A 22428-nucleotide genomic window follows, 5' to 3' on the forward strand; every position below is an offset into this window, starting at 1 on the left:
TTGCCTCACCGTTATTATTTGTTGGGGGCTTTCTATATTTTTGGGGTTCAATTTCTCTGGAGGCAAGCGAGGTCTTATTTTTTCCCTCTAGGGGTAGTCAGTTCTCCGGCTGGCTCGAGACGTCTAGAACCAACGTAGGCACGTTCACCGGCTACTTTTAGTTGTTTGTGTCAGGATCAGGTATGCGGTTAGCCCAGTTTCCACCTCCCTAGAGCAGTATTTATATTTTTGCCATCTTGCCGGAATATCAGAGATCCTCTGCCATTGGGATCATAACACTACCCAATGAGTAGTAACTAGCGTCACAATATTTTTATAATTACAATAGAAAACTTAAATTTGGTATCTTTAAAATAATAGAACACACCAAGTATCTGGATTTCATATAAGTGCATTTGCCCTTGATTTTTAGGAACATGAAAGGAAATTATTTTTCTAGGGCAGGACAATGCATCTTCACAATGTACAGAATATTAGTGTTTTAGCCAAACATTTACAGGTGATGGATGACACAGAGCACATCGCACCTAATCAGAATATTATTCTTCCATTGTTGCTGGTTGAGCCATGCAGATCTTGGATACAGGGTGGTTTGATGATGTCACATTTACATTGATGATGTTCCATTCATAGTGAGGTGTCTGCTATAACTGGGCCCCTCAGTAGCACTGGATGGTGCTACTACATTTATTAGGCTAATGGGGCCACATTTCTGATTAGTCAGATGAGCAATCCTTGATAACTATGTCTTCCCTGTTAGACAAGCACAGTGCCATTAGGAGAGGTAGCTGCTAAGTGCTATACATTGGAGAAGTAGTGCATGTGATTGACATGTTTCAATAGGGCATGAGTAGGTGCCATCACAACTGGACCATTTCTTAGAAGACTGGGCCATTTATGGAGAGCCCGTTACAAAGATGTTTCAATGGATCATTGGGCTTTTGTAATAGGGTGCAGGGTTGAGTATGTCACCACGGAACAGACAGACCAGCTGTTGAGGGGAATTTATTAAAAGGAGTAAGATTCTCCTCGCAGGGAGTAAACAAGGGGTTAATAGAGATAAAGCAAACAGTAAACAGTTAAACGGAATTAAAACGGTTAATGAATGTTCTTGTAACTTATTAGTCCAGGGCGGTCCTAACTGGAGGGTCCTTATTCCAACGTGGGTACAGTCACCAGCAGCGCTTGAAGATCCTGAAGTCTCACCTCTGTCTCCTGGGAACTGGAGACTTCGGGGTTAAGTCTTTGCAGTCTTTTCTCCCAGTGAAGCTGGAAGCAGGAAGTAACACAGCCACTCTGCTGGGAGTCTCTGTATATTGGGCTGGCAGTCTCTATCTCTGCAGCAGCAATGCTACACACACACTGAGCAGTTTACTTTGTCACACTCAGGGGTCCTGGCTTGTCAGTGCGGTCACCGCGCTGCGCGCTTAGGTCACTGTAAGGGGATACGTCTTCTCTGATTACGGAGGCTTCCAAGTCCCCACTCTCACATCCAGCCTCCACTACGGCTGGTATCTCAGCCTCACTGCCCTCACAGGGAGCACTCTCTTTCAGAGAGCGCGGCGCTGCAGCCTGCTCTCTCTCTGGCGCGCTGTCCCCTCTGTCCCACACGCTCTGCTCGCCCGCTCTTTTCTGACCACACCCCTCTCTCTTCCTCTCTGCCCCCAGCAGTCACAAGGTCCCTTCTGTCCAGGGTAGAAAGTCTTCCCCCCAACAACCCAGCTGTCTGACTAGTGGTCCCGTACTGTTCCGGGTAAGGAGCAGGGAAAGCACCTCCTTACACTTTTCCCATACTTGGTAGGAAAATGTCTGTTTCTTGGAAGACTGTGCTATTTCTGAAGATCCTCTAACTGAGATGTTTCACCTGGGTATGGGGCTGTGCCATTTCTTGGCAGGAACTTGGTCGAACTTGGGAGGATGACATGATGCAATATCTGGAATGCAGGGTGGTCTGGGATGTTTTCTGGGGGCAAAGGGCTGTATTGTTTCTTGGAGGCATGGTGAAATATACTTTCTTGGGACATGGGGCTGTCTTGTTTCTTGGAGACATAAGTCTGTGCTATTTCTGGGTGACATATAGTTGGGTCAAGGGCTTCACCTGAGGCCACTATAATGTAGTGAGTTGGCCAACGCTAACTTAGGTTCTTATTAATTATATGAACCTTTCATTAAGGTTCCCCAAGCTAAGCTTCTTAGACCCCAGTGTCAAGTCGTTAAACAACTTTCTAACTGCGTTCTCGTATTATCACAGGTTACCCTTCAACATATCATGACTTTATTTTCATATGGCGCGGGACATGTATAAATGCTGAACCCACTCATATCCGGACACCCACCATTTTTGGCACTTCTGGACAGTCGTGACTCGTGATTGGTCTGGATGACGTCCCCCATGTCATCCAAATCTAAATGACAACTTTCTGCCGGTTCAGGGTAGGAGAATAAATCAGCTATAGCATCAGAGTATCAAGCTGGCAGGAGGCAGTGAGGATGGTCCGAGACCACGTGTCGAACATGGGACACTTGTGAAGTAATTGGTGTTAGTGGTAAGTGGTATGACAGGCAGCAGTGGTGATATGCAAGCACATTTACAAATCTGCTTAAAGGGATGGTAGCAGTTTAGTTTGATTAAAATTGTGACAGATTACCTTTAAGGCAATAATACGGCACAAAACAAGAGAACCGTCAGGTCATTTTGCATCTGCAATACTTCCTGTAATGCTGCCCAGAAAAGAGATGTTTAGTCCTTCAGCAGATAATCACATGGAAATATAACTTCACCCTCTAACAATAACACGTCGCACCCCGAGACTTCTCCATATCTATATGTTGATCAGTAGAACATCCACAGGACCACCAGGGCCGTGACACCAAGAAGCTTGGACATCCTGGGGCTGATTGCCGAGTTGCAGAGATCGGTTTTGCAGCATTTAAAACCTGGAAGGTTGCATTCATTACTGGGTCCGCATCGTCGGTAATATTCTGCAACAGAGATGTCGGGTGCATCAGTTATAGATCAAAGAAACAAGATGTTTGTAAGAGAATAAAGTGGGTCTGCCTCCAGGTTTTTACAACACAAACTACTTATACATTATTAAATAGATCTCTTAGACTTGATGGGACTAGTGTAGTTAATTTGACAATCCATTCCAGAATGGCTTAGTAATACGTTTTGAAAGTTTCATCTCAATCTCCACCCAAATATCTTGACTTACAGCTCCTCGGGGTCCTTCATCCCTGCTGCTGCTGAATTTCCACTAAACCTTATTGACAGCTCCTCAGTGTCCCTCCACCCTGCTGCTGCAGAATTTCCACTAAACCTGATTGACAGCTGCTTAGTGTCACTCCTCCCCGCTGCTGCTGAATTTCCACTAAACCTGATTGACATCTCCTCAGTGTCCCTCCTCCCTGCTGCTGCTGAATTTCCACTAAACCTGATTGACAGCTCCTCAGTGTCCCTCCTCCCCACTGCTGCTGAATTTCCACTAAACCTGATTGACAGCTCCTCAGTGTCCCTCCTCCCCACTGCTGCTGAATTTCCACTAAACCTGATTGACAGCTACTCAGTGTCCCTCCTCCCCGCTGCTGCTGAATTTCCGCTAAACCTGATTGACAGCTAATCAGTGTCCCTCCTCCACGCTGCTGTTGAATTTCCACTAAACTTGATTGACAGCTCCTCAGTGTCCCTCCTCACTGCTGCTGAGATCTCAAACTGCTCAGTACAATCTACAACCAACAATCGGGCAGGGTGGTCAGAGACTGAATACACCTGAGCTCATGATCTCTTTCACCTCTTAGGTGGTCTCATAAATTGGATGATGCAGCCACTTAACAAAACAAAAAAATGCATTTTCAGAAGCAAAAAGACAAATTTCACCTGTTCACTGAACAGCTAGGACCTCCATCACACTCTGTAACGGACGATCCCAATCTACTATTTCTCCTAAGTGTCCATCTAGGAGGAGTTTAATTACATGATTCATTGCATGTAATGTGAATAGTGATGTGCGTCTGGTATGATGTGTTATGGTAATGTACAGCATATATGGTGTTAGTGTATAATGTGAGTAGGTCCTAGTGCAGGATAAGCACAGGATTAGACTAGGAATAAGACAAATACGGTCTATGTAGTAAGTGGTTTACCAAAGGTAAAGGACAAAGGATTAGAACAATAGGTTTAGACTGTAGAATAGGAAATAGTTAATTAAAGAACTAGCCCAATGGGTGGGAATTAGTGTTAATGAAAGGTGGGCAATTCCTGGTACTGGGTGTGATATAGAAGTCAGAGACGTGCAGCGTCAAGGTCACGTTCAGGTGCAGTGGGCTGCTAGGGGCAGCATGGTCCAATCGTTCAAGGCTGTGGAAGGCCGTACTGAGATCCCTTGTAGACATTCCTGTAACGTCTGGAGCCTAGGGCTCAGTCCAGGAGAGAGTCTGGTCTTCTGACATCTCGAGGTCGGTGGACATGGAATTTCTTGGGGGCAGTTGGCACTGCTGAAGTGGACAGGAAATCCCTGAGGCTGAGGGAGCTTATGGATAGTCCAGGACGAACAAGTGTCAAAGCTCAAGAGGTACTGTACTAAGGAATCAAGAAATATGAAGTGGTGTGCCCTATCCCACATGTCACTACATGGTGAACTTGAACTGACCAGTAAATGTTTGCCTCTTGTAAAGAACTCGATGTTGCCTGAATTGTGTGTGGCGGTTCCTGAGTACGGAAGCCTGGAGGTAGCGGTGGCCTGCGGCCTACAAGTGAATGTGATGCACCCAACACCCTACAGCACACTGGAACTGGGACACAATTATCCAGTAAAGTGGCAGAGCGAAACTGGACAGCAGCTCGGTCATGGCTACCGCTCTCACGCACTTTACACTTGTATGGAGAGGGCTCAGCAAACAAATGTCACATGCAGCTGCATCTACACTATCTACAATATATACTTACCACCAAGTGCAGACCATTTCTGACAAACCTCATAGGGAGTTCTGCAGGTGACTTGCTGCAACTTGCTACATTCCTCCGCACATTCATAACAGTTCAGAGTGTCCCCTACAAGAGATAACAGGTCACCACTAGTACAATACCAGAACATGACGTGCACACAACAGTGTCATCTCCCCCTCACACTACTACACGATCACATGTATACACAGCACAGTGCACACAGCAGTGTCATCTCCTCCTCACACTACTACACCATGACATGTATATGTAACGCCCCCACTGCCGCAGGGCCGAGGGGTACCCGATACCGGGCCTCTGAGTCTCTGCTCTGGGGTTGTCACGGTGGCTAGGCCCCGGTCCGTGACCCTGCCGAGGGGCGCACAGTGAATGATGTGACGGATGTAGATGGTAATGCTGTAGTGGTGCAGTGCAGTAAATAACGAGGACACCAGGTTGCAGTCTCTTTACCTCTTTACTGAAGATCTCTGAGTCCGCAGTCCGGAATACGGTTCACCAGGCTGCGCAAGTCCGGCCGGTCCAATGGCACCTCCAGAGTTCTCTTCACAGGTGGAAATCGGTGCCTTCCTTCTAGCGCTATGTGTTGTGGTCCTTCCCTGCTGTGCTTACGGAAAGTCCCCCACAACTGTTGTGTCTGTTTCTTAAGTTCCCTCACAACTCGATTAGATGATGTTCTGCTAATCCTCCGTCCCTCCCTGATGTTCTGGTTGGGACGGCACCCGTTTGACGGGTAGGCTCGGAGCTCTTCCGGGACCCTAGAGTCGCCCCTCTCCACAAGTTGCCCCCCAAGACTGCATAGGTGATATATGTTAGACAGCCCGCCTTAGACTGACTGCCCTGCCGCTGTTTGAAGTATTGCTTGAAGCTGAATGTTATGATACTCCCTCGGCGTTCTGGCCACCGGTAGTGCGCCTCAGTAGGGTGTTGCTTCGGTCTTACAGCACGACTCCTACTGGTGTTTCTCCTTTGCGTGATCTCGTTTCTCACTCAGCACAATCTATCTCGCTTCTAATCCTTCCTTGGGTTCCGCCGCTACCCGGAGCAGGCACGGTCCCATTACGTTCTTTCTTGTTGCCAAGCCTCTGTCAGGATCCCACCCCTGACAGAGACCCTACTGTATCTTCCCCCACAACACCCTCTGCCACAAGGTGTTGCCTGGTTCCAACCCAGTCAGCTTTCTGATCTCACTTCCTGCCTGACCCCCAGTTTACCCACTATGGTGGGGAGTGGCCTAATGAATAGCACCCTTAGCTCCCCCCGGAGGCCCGACTGTGAAATGTATTGGTGTCTGTGATACCTGATCAGATGAACTCCTTCAGTGCCATCAGACGTACCATGGCTCCCCTTAGTGGCGGAGCCACAGTACTGCAACGACCAGGACTCTGGGGCGCTGCACTCCCCCCTGGTTAAACACAGTACTCCGGGACTGGGAAGAAAACAACAATACAAGTTAGCAAAAAGACATACAGTTTTGTTGAGTGTAATAACAATAAGCATATTTAAACAGGCTTCCCTTTATGGGAGGTAAGGACACTTGAACGTTACAAACGTGGTTAAATATCATAGCAACATGCTATAAATAACTTTTCTTACCCAACCGGGTATTCTACTAAGTACAAGATTGTTGAACAATAATTTAACATTGCCTTTAAGGACATACACTCTAAATCCACTAAAGACCTTCCTATAATCACATTATAAGGTAATTCAACTTTTCCATTCTCCTTCTCTAAATCTGCAGGACCGCCTGTCCTAACGGCACCAGACCTACTGCCTCTCCTTTCTATGCAGGACCGCCCCGTTCAGCCCGGGCCTACTGCCTTTTCCGCTACTATACACAGTATAGAACATAACATTACTTTCAGTTTAAGAGCACTGAGCCATCTCTACATGACTCCTATGAGGACTCAGGGTTTACCTTCTATCCTAACTATCTATCAACATTATTAAAACATTTTCTATTGAACATTAAGCCTTCTCATTATCCTTCTCTCTATCATGCATGCTGGACATCACGTCTATCCCTACGGGCCCACTGCATCTTTCTTCTATCTTTCACTTTTTCTTGTCAGAGAACATCATCAGCATTTCTTCACAATCAACTAATTAAATACATATAACTTACTCACATAAACATTATCATCACTTTCTTTGGTCAAGACATTATTGCTTCCAGTCTTAAAGCAATATCACGGTTTAAGCGCAACAAATGGACATCCCCTTTAAGAGGGGACCAAATCTCTATGAGGTAGCATGCCTTCTCAAGCTACCAGTCCATACTCAGCAAAGGTTCCAGTGTGGTATCTTCACAAAGAGTCCTTCTTTAAGTAAAACCAGTAGGGAGCGCCTTTAATAAGGTGCAAACTATGTACAAGAAGTTCGGATCATGCACTGTTCATGATTTCAGCAGTTCTTTTCAACTAGAAACTTATGCAAAAACTTTGGAAAAACAATAGGGATCCCAGGTCAACAGAAGGATCCCTTTAAGAGTTAACCCTGGACGGGTTTTAGCAGCAAAACAACAGAGAAACAGTTAACTATTTACATGTTAAAGCATTATACGGGAACATCTACTCAAAACCACCCAGGAGGCAGCACCGGCGGGGGCAACCCTTTTGGGTATTGCGAGCCGCCCGGTACTGCATAAGGGGGTCTGTCGTCCCATCTGGGGGTCTGTGTGCCCACAGTCTTCAGTTCTGCAGCAATGCGGGCAGTAGACACGCTGGTCACTTGAGGAGGTGCCTGCGTGGCCACGACAGCGGTGGAGGTCATGACACGGCAAGTCGTGGTCTTCACAATGGTGCCTGTTGGGGTGACCACGGTGGTCTCAGTGGTAACCGTGGGCCGGTCACAAGGGGGCACCCTGGCCACGGGGGACAACTTTTCGGGCACCCTAGGCAAGGGGGTCATGGAACTGTGCCTCTTGTGGACGTTCAGGGCAAACCACCCCTTCTCCCCAAGGTGTCGGGTGTAAACAACATCATCCCCCGGATTAAGGTCCCGGCCTGGGTGGCCCTCTCTAAGATGCGACTCTACATCTCGCCGGTTAACAAAAACTTCGGCATATAGACCCGGTTCCTTTATAAAGCCCCAGCCTCCACGGAGCTTAAAGTCAATGACGATGCCTTGTCTGCGCGGGGCCTGCTGAGCAGCGGGATCCTTGCGGGCCCGGTCCTTAACCGCCAGGTCTTTTTGATGGTGAGCCTCCAGCCCGGCCTGGTATGTCTTCTCTTCCTCTTTCCACCGTTGCTCTAGCTGGACCCGGTATTCCTCCCAGCTTAAGGCCTGTACCATCTCCCCTTCCTGGGTCTCCACCCCGGGGAACCCCATAAGGTTAGAGCCTGGGTTCATCCAGCGACACACTGTGCGCTCTGCACGGACTTCACACAGCAGGGTGGTTGGCGCGATCGGGGCCTTCATGCGGTGTTCCATGCCCGTGGCCTCCTCCCAGGGTAACAGGCGTTGGAGTCTATGGGTCCCGGGGAGAGGGGGTGCCGCAACGGGGCCTACTAGTAAGCCCTCGGCCGGTGGGACGGGGTCAGCGGACTCACCAGCCGATGCAGGGGCCTCCTCCGCGGCAGATTCCTCCGGCGATGTCGACGAGGATCTCAGCGGCTGCTCCGGTGACGGTGCAGGATCCGACGCCTGAGGATCTCCTTCCGGCGCTGCCTGGTGCGGAGCCTGGGCCTTCATGCTCAGTTGGAGGAGTTGGTCGATCAGGCTCTCCATCTCGACCCGCAGAAATTCAGTGCTGTCCACGGAGAACGGGCTGCTATGCTCATCCTGGTAGTTGGGGGAGACTTCCACTTCAACCCCACTGTCGGGTTCGGAGCTGCTGGCCATAGCGTCCTCCACGTGGGTCACTTCCTGGTCTTTTTCCCGCTCTCTCCTTCGTGGGCGGTGTCGTTTTCTCGGTCTCCGCCCTCCATTGAGGATTAGGAGGCGGATCTCTGCTGCTGACGGACACGTCCTCACGGTGCAGAAATATTTAGACTGGGCGGCCATTGTTTTTCGCGCTCTTCAGCTTGCCTACGCCCACTCCACGCCCCTCTTCTTCTCCTGCGCTCTCCTCAGCGCTGTAATGGCGGTGGATTTTGGCGGTAAATGGCGCAGCACAGTCTTTGCAATAAAGTACAGTCCAAGCACAACAAATCACAGTTCCAAGGCACACATGACCTGATTCTTCAGGCTTAAGTAGATCCTGTTCGTGATGCCAAGTTGTAACGCCCCCACTGCCGCAGGGCTGAGGGGTACCCGGTACCGGGCCTCTGAGTCTCTGCTCTGGGGTTGTCACGGTGGCTAGGCCCCGGTCCGTGACCCTGCCGAGGGGCGCACAGTGAATGATGTGACGGATGTAGATGGTAATGCTGTAGTGGTGCAGTGCAGTAAATAACGAGGACACCAGGTTGCAGTCTCTTTACCTCTTTACTGAAGATCTCTGAGTCCACAGTCCGGAATACGGTTCACCAGGCTGCGCAAGTCCGGCCGGTCCAATGGCACCTCCAGAGTTCTCTTCACAGGTGGAAATCGGTGCCTTCCTTCTAGCGCTATGTGTTGTGGTCCTTCCCTGCTGTGCTTACGGAAAGTCCCCCACAACTGTTGTGTCTGTTTCTTAAGTTCCCTCACAACTCGATTAGATGATGTTCTGCTAATCCTCCGTCCCTCCCTGATGTTCTGGTTGGGACGGCACCCGTTTGACGGGTAGGCTCGGAGCTCTTCCGGGACCCTAGAGTCGCCCCTCTCCACAAGTTGCCCCCCAAGACTGCATAGGTGATATATGTTAGACAGCCCGCCTTAGACTGACTGCCCTGCCGCTGTTTGAAGTATTGCTTGAAGCTGAATGTTATGATACTCCCTCGGCGTTCCGGCCACCGGTCGTGCGCCTCAGTAGGATGTTGCTTCGGTCTTACAGCACGACTCCTACTGGTGTTTCTCCTTTGCGTGATCTCGTTTCTCACTCAGCACAATCTATCTCGCTTCTTATCCTTCCTTGGGTTCCGCCGCTACCCGGAGCAGGCACGGTCCCGTTACGTTCTTTCTTGTTGCCAAGCCTCTGTCAGGATCCCACCCCTGACAGAGACCCTACTGTATCTTCCCCCACAACACCCTCTGCCACAAGGTGTTGCCTGGTTCCAACCCAGTCAGCTTTCTGATCTCACTTCCTGCCTGACCCCCAGTTTACCCACTATGGTGGGGAGTGGCCTAATGAATAGCACCCTTAGCTCCCCCCGGAGGCCCGACTGTGAAATGTATTGGTGTCTGTGATACCTGATCAGATGAACTCCTTCAGTGCCATCAGACGTACCATGGCTCCCCTTAGTGGCGGAGCCACAGTACTGCAACGACCAGGACTCTGGGGCGCTGCATATACACAGCACAGTGCACACAGCAGTGTCATCTCCTCACACTACTACATGCATGTATACACAACACAGTGCACACAGCAGTGTCATCTCCTCACACTATTACACCATGACCTGTATACACAGCACAGTGCCCACAGCAGTGTCATCTCCTCCTCACACTACTCCAGCATGACGTATACACAGCACAGTGCACACAGCAGTGTCACCTCCTCCTCAGACTACTACACCCTGACATGTATACATAGCACAGTGCACATAGCAGTGTCATCTCCACATCACACTACTACACCATGACATGTATACAGAGCACAGTGCACACAGTAGCGTCATCTCCTCCTCACACTACTACACCATGACATGTATACACAGTACAGTGCACAGAGCATTGTCATCTCCTCACACTACTACACCATGACATGTATACAGAGCACAGTGCACACAGTAGCGTCATCTCCTCCTCACACTACTACACCATGACATGTATACACAGCACAGTGCACACAGCAGTGTCATCTCACACTACTACACCATGACATGTATACACAGCACAGTGCACACAGCAGTGTCATCTCCTCCTCACACTACTACAACATGACATGTATGCACAGCACAGTGCACACAGCAGTGTCATCTCCTCACAGTACTATACCCTGACATGTATACACAGCACAGTGCACACAGCAATATAATCTCCTCCTCACACTACTATACTATGACATGTATACACAGCACAGTGCACACAGCAGTGTCATCTCCTCACACTACTACACCATGACATGTATACACAGCACATTGCACAGAGCAGTCTCATCTCCTCCTCACACTACTACAACATGACATGTATGCACAGCACAGTGCACACAGCAGTGTCATCTCCTCACAGTACTATACCCTGACATGTATACACAGCACAGTGCACACAGCAATATAATCTCCTCCTCACACTACTATACTATGACATGTATACACAGCACAGTGCACACAGCAGTGTCATCTCCTCACACTACTACACCATGACATGTATACACAGCACATTGCACAGAGCAGTCTCATCTCCTCACACTTCTACACCATAACATGTATTCGCAGCATAGTGCACACACCAGTGTCATCACCTAGTCGTCACACTACAACACCAGGACATGTATACACAGCACAGTGCACAAAGCAGTGTCATCTCCTCCCACTACTACACCATGATATTTATACACAGCACAGTACACACAGCAGTGTCATTTCCTCACACCTTTACAGCATGACATATATACGCAGCACAGTGCACACAGCATTGTCATCTCACACTACTACACCATGACATGTATACACAGCACAGTGCATACAGCAGTGTCATCTCCTCCTCGCACTACTACACCATCACATGTATACATGCAGCGCCCCAGAGTCCTGGTCGTTGCAGTACTGTGGCTCCGCCACTAAGGGGAGCTACGGTGCGTCCGATGGCACTGAAGGAGTTCATCTGATCAGGTATCACAGACACCAATACATTTCACAGCTGGGCCTCCGGGGGGAGCTAAGGGTTCTATTCATTAGGCCACTCCCCACCATAGTGGGTAAACTGGGGGTCAGGCAGGAAGTTACATCAGAAAGCTGACTGGATTGGACGAAGCAACACCTGGTGGCAGAGGGTGTTGTGGAGGAAGAGACAGTAGGGTCTCTGTCAGGGGTGGGATCCTGACAGAGGCTTGGCATTGAAAAGAACGTAACGGGTCCGCGCCAGCTCCGGGAAGCGGCGGGACCCAAGAAAGGACTAGAAGCGAGATAGATTGTGCTGAGTGAGAAACGAGATCAAGCAATAGGAGAATACCAGTAGGGGTCATGCTGTAAGACCGGAGCAACACCCTACTGAGGCGCATTACCGGTGGCCGGAACGCCGAGGGAGTGGAATAACATTCAGCTTCAAGCAATACTCCAAACAGCGGCAGGGCAGTCAGTCTCAGGCGGGCTGTCTCACCTAAATCACCTATGAAGTCTTGGGAGGCAATTGCGGGAGAGGGGCGACTCTAGGGTCCCGGAAGAACTCCAGGCCTACCCGACAAACGGGTGCCGTTCTAACTGTGACATCAGGAAGGGACGGATGATTAGCAGAAGATCAGTTAATCGAGTTGTTGTGAGGGAACTTAAGAAACAGACACAACAGTTGTGGGGTACTTTCCGTAAGCATAGCAGGGAAGGACTACAACACATAGCGCTAAGAAGGAAGGCACCGATTTCCACCTGTGAAGAGAACTCTGGAGGTGCCATTGGACCGGCCGGACTAGCGCAGCCTGGTGAACCGTATTCTGGACTGAGGACCCAGAGATCTTCAGTAAAGAGGTAAAGAGACTGCAACCTGGTGTCCTCGTTATTTACCGGACCTGCACCCCACAACTGCACCGTTACAACACCACTTATTGCACCGGACGCCCCCCACTGACAGACAGGGCCACGGACCGGGTCTAGCCACCGTGACAACCCCAGGACTGAGATCCCAGAGGCCCGGCTCCGGGTACCCCTCGGCCCTGCGGCGGTGTGGGGGCACTCCAAATTGGCGTCCCCGAACAGGATCTACTTAAGCCTGAAGAATCAGGTCATGTGTGCCTTAGAACTGTGATTTGTTGTGCTTGGACTGTACTTTTTTGCAAGGACTGTGCTGCGCCACTTGCCGCCAAAATCCACCGCCATTACAGCGCTGAGGAGAGCGCAGGAGAAGAAGAGGGGCGTGGAGTGGGCGTAGACAAACTGGAGAGCGCGAAGGACAATGGCCGCCCAGTCTAAATATTTCTGCACGGTGAGGACGTGTCCGTCAGCGGCAGAGATCCGCCTCCTAATCCTCAATGGAGGGCGGAGACCGAGAAGACGACACCGCCCACAAAGGAGAGAGCGGGAAAGAGACCCGGAAGCGACCCACGTGGAGGACGCCATGGCCAGCAGCTCTGAACCCGACAGTGGGGTTGAAGTGGAAATCTCCCCCGACTACCCGGATGAGCACAGCAGCCCGTCTTCCGTGGACAACACCAGATTCCTGAGGGCCGAGATGGAGGACTTATTCAACCAACTTCTCCAACTGAATGTGGGGGTCCAGGCTCCGCGCTTAGTGGTACCGGCAGAGAGTTCCCAGACATCGGAGACCTCACCGGAGGAACCAGCGGGACCTGTCGCGGAAAGTGAACTCGCACCGGTTGGTGAGTCCGCCGATCCTGCCCCGCTAGCAGAGGGTGTGTTGGTGGGCCCCGTTGCAGCGCCCCCTTCCCCTGGGACTCATAAGCTCCAACGTCTGTTGCCCTGGGAGGAAGCTACGGGCATGGAACATCGTATGAAGGCCCCGATCACACCAATCACCCTGTCCTGCGAGGCCCGTGCGGAGCGCACGGTATACCGCTGGGTGAACCCAGGGTCTGACCTCATGGGATTCCCCGGGGTGCAGACACGAGAAGGGGAGATGGTGCAGGCCCTGAGCTGGGAGGCATATCAGGCCCAGCTGGAGCAGCGGTGGAAGGAGGAGCACCAGGCCGGGATGGAGGCGTACCATCAGAAAGACCTAGCAGTTAAGGACCGGGCCCGCAAGGACCCCACCGCTCACCAGGCCCCGCGCAGGCAGGGCATCGTCACCACCTTTAAGCTCCGAGGAGGCTGGGGCTTTATTAAAGAACCGGGGCTATACGCGGAGGTCTTTGTTAACCGCCGGGACGTGGAGTCGCACCTCAGAGAGGGTCACCCCGATCGAGACCTCTACCCGGGGGACAGCGTCACCTATACCAGGCATTTTGGGGAGAAGGGGTGGTTTGCTTTGAACGTCCACAAGGAGAAACCGTCCCCTGTAGCCAAAGTGCCGCCTTGTGGCCGACCCGTGACCACTACCCAGACCACCGTGGTCACCCCCACCGGTACACTAGTGAAGACCATGACCTGCAGTATTGCCACCACCACCACTGTAGTGGCCAAGGAGGCGCCTCCTCGAGTGACCGGTGTTCCTGCTGTGCCAGCACAGAGAGAAGTGGGGACACAGACCTTTATTACCGCACACGATCTGGTTGTGCAACAGACCCGAACCCATGGGGTGTACCTGGCAGCGGGAGTGGACCTGGAACCTGGGCTGCAGGGGTTCACCCGCCAGGTGGCGCCTCGTGGGGGATTCTGAAAATGAGTAAGCATGAATGCTTTGACAATGTAAATAGTTCTTCCTTTAACTGTTTGTTTACTGTTTGCTAAACCCGTCCAGGGTTAATTCCCTATGGATCCCTTTGTTGACCCGGGATCCTTGTTGTTTTGTTTATGTTCTCAAGTTTGCACAAAAGTTTACAGAACTGCGGTAATCATGGACCGTGCATGATACGAACTTTTCCTTGTAAATAGTTTGCACCTTATTAAAGGCGCTCCCTACTGGTTCTACTTAAAGAAAGACTCTTTGCGAAGATACCGTACTGGAACCTTTGCTGAGTATGGACTGGTAGCTTGAGAAAATACGCTACCTCACAGAGACTTGGTCCCCTCTTAAAGGGGATGTTCATTTGCCGATATTGCTTAAGACAAGTAGCAATAATGTTGATGAGAGAAAATTGATGATAATTAGTGTTGAGCGATACCGTCCGATACTTGAAAGTATCGGTATCGGAAAGTATCGGCCGATACCGTCACAGTATCGGAATCCAATCCGATACCGATACCCGATACCAATACAAGTCAATGGGACTCATGTATCGGACGGTATCCCTGATGGTTCCCAGGGTCTGAAGGAGAGGAAACTCTCCTTCAGGCCCTGGGAACCATATAAATGTGTAAAAGAAAGAATTAAAATAAAAAATATCGCTATACTCACCTGTCCGACGCAGCCGGGACTTCAGCGAGGGAACCGGCAGCGTTGTTTGTTTAAAAATCGCGCTATTACTTGGTTACGTGAATTCCCGGCTTGTGATTGGTCAGGTCGGCCATGTTGCCGGGACGCGGACCAATCACAGCAAGCCGTGACGAAATTACGTCACGGCTTGCTGTGATTGGTCCGCGTCCCGGCAATATGGCCGCCCTGACCAATCACAAGCCGGGACGTCACGGGAGGCTGGACACGCGCTCATTTTGAAATGGGCGCGTGTCCAGCCTCCCGTGACGTCACGGCTTGTGATTGGTTGCGCCGCGATCAACCAATCACAAGCCGGGAGGCTGGACGCGCTCATTTTGAAATGGGCGCGTGTCCAGCCTCCCGTGACGTCACGGCTTGTGATTGGTTGCGCCGCGATCAACCAATCACAAGCCGGGAGGCTGGACGCGCTCATTTTGAAATGGGCGCGTGTCCAGCCTCCCGGCTTGTGATTGGTTGACCGCGACGCAACCAATCACAAGCCGTGACGTCACGGGAGGCTGGACACGCGCCCTTTTTAAAATGAGCGCGTTTCCAGCCTCCCGTGACGTCACGGCTTGTGATTGGTTAATGGCGGCCATGTTGCCGGGACGCGGACCAATCACAGCAAGCCGTGACGTATTTTCGTCACGGCTTGCTGTGATTGGTCCGCGGCCCGGCAACATGGCCGCCCTGACCAATCACAAGCCGGGACTTCGCGTAACCATGTAAAAGCGGGAATTTTAAACAAACAACGCTGCCGGTTCCTGCGCTGAGGTCCCGGCTGCGTCGGACAGGTGAGTATAGCGATATTTTTTATTTTAATTCTCTATTTTACACATTTTAACATTAATGTTGTTCCGATACCCGATACCCGATACCACAAGAGTATCGGAATCCCGGTATCGGAATTCCGATACAGCAAGTATCGGCCGATACCCGATACTTGCAGCATCGGAATGCTCAACACTAATGATAATGTTTGTACGAGACAGTTATATGTGTTTAATTAGTTAAATGTGAAGAAATACTGAAAGATAGAAGAAGGATGCAGTGGACCCGTAGGGATAGACGTGGTGTCCAGCATGCATGAAAGGAAGAAAGATAATGAGAAGGCTTAATGTTTGATAGAAAATGTTTTGATAATGCTGATAGGAAGTTAGGATAGAAGGTAAACCCTGAGTCCTGATAGGAGTCAAGTAGAGATGACTCAGTGCTCTTAAACTGAAAGCAATGTTATGTTCTATACTGTGTATAGTAGTTGAAAAGGCAGTAGGCCCTGGCTGAACGGGGCGGTCCTGTAACTGAAAGGAGAGGCAGTAGGTCTGGTGCCGATAGGACAGGCTGTCCTGCAGATTTAAAGAAGGAGAATGAAAAAGTTAAAATACCTTATAATGTGATTATAGGAAGGTCTTTAGTGGACTAAGAGTGTATGTCCTTAAAGGCAATGTTAAATTATTGTCCAACAATTTTGCACTTAGTAGAATACCCGGTTGGGTAACAGGAGTTATTTATAGCCTGTAATTTATAATGTTAACCATGTTTGTAACGTTCAAGTGTCCTCACCTCCCATAAAGGGAAGCCTGTTCAAATATGCTTATTGTTATTGCACTCAACAAAATTGTATGTCTTTTTGCTAACCTGTATTGTTGTTTTCTTCCCAGTCCCGTAGTACTGTGTTTAACCAGGGGGGAGTGCAGCGCCCCAGAGTCCTGGTCGTTGCAGTACTGTGGCTCCGCCACTAAGGGGAGCTACGGTGCGTCCGATGGCACTGAAGGAGTTCATCTGATCAGGTATCACAGACACCAATACATTTCACAGCTGGGCCTCCGGGGGGAGCTAAGGGTTCTATTCATTAGGCCACTCCCCACCATAGTGGGTAAACTGGGGGTCAGGCAGGAAGTTACATCAGAAAGCTGACTGGATTGGACGAAGCAACACCTGGTGGCAGAGGGTGTTGTGGAGGAAGAGACAGTAGGGTCTCTGTCAGGGGTGGGATCCTGACAGAGGCTTGGCATTGAAAAGAACGTAACGGGTCCGCGCCAGCTCCGGGAAACGGCGGGACCCAAGAAAGGACTAGAAGCGAGATAGATTGTGCTGAGTGAGAAACGAGATCAAGCAATAGGAGAATACCAGTAGGGGTCGTGCTGTAAGACCGAAGCAACACCCTACTGAGGCGCACTACCGGTGGCCGGAACGCCGAGGGAGTGGAATAACATTCAGCTTCAAGCAATACTCCAAACAGCGGCAGGGCAGTCAGTCTCAGGCGGGCTGTCTCACCTAAATCACCTATGAAGTCTTGGGAGGCAATTGCGGGAGAGGGGCGACTCTAGGGTCCCGGAAGAACTCCAGGCCTACCCGACAAACGGGTGCCGTTCTAACTGTGACATCAGGAAGGGACGGATGATTAGCAGAAGATCAGTTAATCGAGTTGTTGTGAGGGAACTTAAGAAACAGACACAACAGTTGTGGGGTACTTTCCGTAAGCATAGCAGGGAAGGACTACAACACATAGCGCTAAGAAGGAAGGCACCGATTTCCACCTGTGAAGAGAACTCTGGAGGTGCCATTGGACCGGCCGGACTTGCGCAGCCTGGTGAACCGTATTCTGGACTGAGGACCCAGAGATCTTCAGTAAAGAGGTAAAGAGACTGCAACCTGGTGTCCTCGTTATTTACCGCGACCTGCACCCCACAACTGCACCGTTACAACACCACTTATTGCACCGGACGTCCCCCACTGACAGACAGGGCCACGGACCGGGTCTAGCCACCGTGACAACCCCAGGACTGAGATCCCAGAGGCCCGGCTCCGGGTACCCCTCGGCCCTGCGGCGGTGTGGGGGCGCTCCATACACAGCAGAGCACACAGCAGCGATCTCCTCCTCACACTACTACATTGTGACATGTACACACAGCACAGTGCGCACAGCAGCGTCATCTCCTCACACTACTACACCATGACATGTATACACAGCACAGTGCGCACAGCAGTGTCATCTCCTCACACTACTACACCATGACATGTATACACAGCACAGTGCGCACAGCAGTGTCATCTCCTCACACTACTACACCATGACATGTATACACAGCACAGTGCATACAGCAGTGTCATCTCCTCCTCGCACTACTACACCATCACATGTATACACAGCAGAGCACACAGCAGCGATCTCCTCCTCACACTACTACATTGTGACATGTACACACAGCACAGTGCGCACAGCAGTGTCATCTCCTCACACTACTACACCATGACATGTATACACAGCACAGTGCGCACAGCAGTGTCATCTCCTCCTCACAGTACTACACCATGACATGTATACACAGCACAGTGCACACAGCAGTGTCATCTCCTCACACAACTACACCATGACCTGTATACACAGCACAGTGCACACAGCAGTGTCATCTCCTCCTCACACTACTACACCATGACATGTACTTACAGCACAGTGCACACAGCAGTGTCATCTCACACTACTACACTATGATATGTGTACACAGCACAGTGCACACAGCAGTGTCATCTCCTCCTCGCACTGCTACACCATGACATGTATACACAGCAGAGCACACAGCAGCGATCTCCTCACACTACTACATCATCACATGTACACACAGCACAGTGCGCACAGCTGTGTCATCTCCTCCTCACACTACACCATGATATGTATACACAGCACAGTGCACACAGCAGTGTCATCGCCTCCTCACACTACTACACCATGACATGTATACGCAGCACAGTGCACACAGCAGTGTCATCTCCTCCTCACACTACTCCACCATGACATGTATACACAGCACAGTGCACATAGCAGTGTCATCTCCTCACACTACACCATAATATGTATACACAGCACAGTGCACACAGCAGTGTCATCTCCTCATCACACTACTACACCATGACCTCTATACAGAGTACAGTGCACACAGCAGTGTCATCTCCTCCTCACACTACTACACCATGACATGTACTTACAGCACAGTGCACACAGCAGTGTCATCTCACACTACTACACCATGATATGTGTACACAGCACAGTGAACACAGCAGTGTCATCTCCTTACACTACTACACCATGACTTGCATATACAGCACAGTGCACACAGCAGTGTCATCGCCTCCTCACACTATACCATGACATGTATACACAGCACAGTGCACACAGCAGTGTCATCTCCTCCTCACACTACACCATTACATGTATACACAGCACAGTGCACACAGCAGTGTCATCTCCTCCTCTCAGTACACCATGACATGTATACTCAGCACAGTACACACAGCAGTATCATCTCCTCCTCACACTACTACACCATGACATGTATACACAGCAGAGCACACAGCAGCGATCTCCTTCTGACACTTCTACATCATCACATGTACACACAGCACAGTGCGCACAGCAGTGTCATCTCTTCCTCACACTACACCATGACATGTATACACAGCACAGTGCACACAGCAGTGTCATCTCTTCCTCATACTGCTACACCATGACATGTATACACAGCACAGTGCGCACAGCAGTGTCATCTCCTCCTCACAGTACTACACCATGACATGTATACACAGCACAGTGCACACAGCAGTGTCATCTCATCACACTACTAGACCATGACCTGTATACAGAGCACAGTGCACACAGCAGTGTCATCTCCTCCTCACACTACTACACCATGACATGTACTTACAGCACAGTGCACACAGCAGTGTCATCTCAGACTACTACACCATGATATGTATACACAGCACAGTGCACACAGCAGTGCCATCTCCTCCTCACACTACTACACCATGACATGTACATACAGCACAGTGCACACAGCAGTGTCATCTCCTCCTCACACTACACCATGACATGTATACACAGCACAGTGCACACAGCAGTGTCATCTCCTCCTCATACTACACCATGACATGTATACACAGCACAGTGCACACAGCAGTGTCATCTCGTCCTCACACTACTACACCATGACATGTATACACAGCACAGTGCACACAGCAGTGTCATCTCCTCCTCACACTACACCATGATATGTATACACAGCGCAGTGCACACAGCAGTGTCATCTCCTCCTCACAGTACTACACCATGACATGTATACACAGCACAGTGCACACAGCAGTGTCATCCCCTCACACTACACCATGATATGTATACACAGCACAGTGCACACAACGTGTCATCTCCTCCTCACACTACACCATGACATGTATTCACAGCACAGTGCACACAGCAGTGTCATCTCCTCCTTACACTACTGCACCATGACATGTATACACATCACAGTGCACACAGCAGTGTCATCTCCTCCTCACACTACACCACGTTATGTATACACAGCACAGTGCACACAGCAGTGTCATCTCCTCCTCACACTACTACACCATGACATGTATACGCAGCACAGTACACACAGCAGTGTCATCTCCTCCTCACACTACTACACCATGACATGTATACACAGCACAGTGCACACAGCAGTGTCATCTCCTCCTTACACTACTGCACCATGACATGTATACACATCACAGTGCACACAGCAGTGTCATCTCCTCCTCACGCTACACCACGATATGTATACACAGCACAGTGCACACAGCAGTGTCATCTCCTCCTCACACTACTACACCATGACATGTATACACAGCACAGTGCACACAGCAATGTCACCTCCTCCTCTCAGTACACCATGACATGTATGCACAGCACAGTTCACACAGCAGTGTCATCTCCTCCTCACACTACTACACCATGACATGTATACGCAGCACAGTACACACAGCAGTGTCATCTCCTCCTCACACTACTACACCATGACATGTATACACAGCACAGTGCACACAGCAGTGTCATCTCACACTACTACACCATGATATGTATACACAGTACAGTGCACACAGCAGTGTCATCTCACACTACTACACCATGACATGTATACACAGCACAGTGCATACAGCAGTGTCATCTCCTCCTCACACTACTACACCATGACATGTATACACAGCACAGTGCACACTTACCTGTCTGGCTGTTTATTAGAATGATGAGCACTAGGGAGATGATGATACTCATGGTTGTCATTGTGTCTCCTCACGTTTCAACATTTCCTGGATCTTTTATATGCCCCAGACACTCATAATCTTACATATTGCTAAAGTTTTATTACCTATAAGAACTTTTTTTTTTCCTCCCAACAAAAGGGAAATGTGCAGAATAAGAATCTTTAGTGCAAGTTTGAGAATTATAGTCTATTAGTAACTTGAAATGATTTTCTCAAGTTGCGTCTACAGGAGCGCACTGTTCCTCTGACTTCTGGTTTCCTGTTTGCTGGGAGCGGTGCGCTCTTAAATTGCAGAGTTTCTTGCTTTTTTAAACACTTTGCAATTTTACCTTTTTATGAACTTGATCCAAGATAAAATATAAACCAATTATCTTAAAGACATATTGCTGTATTGAAAAGAGGTGGATGCTTTTCTTCAAAAACAGTACTGCACCTGTCCACACGTTAGGTTTGATATTCCCGCTTTATTGATATTCCAGATTCATTAAAGTGAATGGGGATGAGCTGCAATACCACAATCAACCTGTTGGCGGATGTGGCACTGTTTATTAAGCCATGGCTTTTTGATTATATGCAAGCCCTGTAAAGTTAGAATTTTTTTTTTTTGGGGGGGGGTTGCTGAATGAAGACGTAGGGGATGGTCCAACACCTCTCAAGAAGTAAACAGTCTAGTGGCCCCTGTAGATGGAGAGTTGACTTTCTGCATTCACTTTTATGGGTATTTAAACATTTGTTTATGCCCTCTGTGTATGGCCACGATGCTTACATTTATGGAAAATCCAAAAAGTAAAGTAAATGTTTTATGGTAAACATATCTTTTTATTGTGGCAATAATATGCAAATAGTTCTGAAAATTTGCCATAAAATGAGATTGCTTATGAGCCTCAGGAGGAAACTTGTGAGCCAAGAATTTTGTTTTCTCTTTATCGATGAATAGAGGACAAGGAAAATGGCCCCTTATTGTGATGTAGTTGGAAGCCCCTGGAACTGAATGCAAAATTTGTAGCAAGTCCCTCATAGCCAAACAAATTGTTAACAGCCCAAATTTTTGCCAAAATAAAAAAAAAAAAAAAAAAAAAATTCTTGGACTGGCAAATTCAAGGCTGTTCTGAAAGTCTGAAAAGGCGCAGTCCCATCTGAATTGAGGGTTTTCATGAGTTGAATTTGTGGTTTTCCCAGACTAAA

The 22428-nt window shown here is 49.5% G+C and overlaps 1 protein-coding gene across 1 annotated transcript; it reads right to left on the reverse strand.

The window, feature by feature from the left end:
• Positions 1-989: 989 nt before the first annotated feature.
• Positions 990-21286, reverse strand: LOC143806023 (CD59 glycoprotein-like). Its single transcript, XM_077285921.1, has 3 exons — positions 21203-21286; positions 4946-5050; positions 990-2982 (listed from the first exon to the last, which is right to left on the reverse strand). The coding sequence occupies exons 1-3, from the start codon at positions 21261-21263 to the stop codon at positions 2834-2836; spliced, it is 315 nt and encodes a 104-aa protein (XP_077142036.1). The 5' UTR covers positions 21264-21286; the 3' UTR covers positions 990-2833.
• Between the last annotated feature and the right edge of the window lie 1142 nt (positions 21287-22428).

Source organism: Ranitomeya variabilis, chromosome 2 (assembly GCF_051348905.1).
Source record: "Ranitomeya variabilis isolate aRanVar5 chromosome 2, aRanVar5.hap1, whole genome shotgun sequence".
NCBI classification, from domain to species: domain Eukaryota; kingdom Metazoa; phylum Chordata; class Amphibia; order Anura; family Dendrobatidae; genus Ranitomeya; species Ranitomeya variabilis.

Coding starts and splice junctions, on each gene's coding strand:
- LOC143806023 (XM_077285921.1), bottom strand. CDS start 21,263: ATGACAACCATGAGTATCATCATCTCCCTAGTGCTCATCATTCTAATA. Junction 5,051..21,202: donor TCTAATAAACAGCCAGACAG/GTAAGTGTGCAC, acceptor TATCTCTTGTAG/GGGACACTCTGAACTGTTAT. Junction 2,983..4,945: donor GAAATGGTCTGCACTTGGTG/GTAAGTATATAT, acceptor TCTCTGTTGCAG/AATATTACCGACGATGCGGA.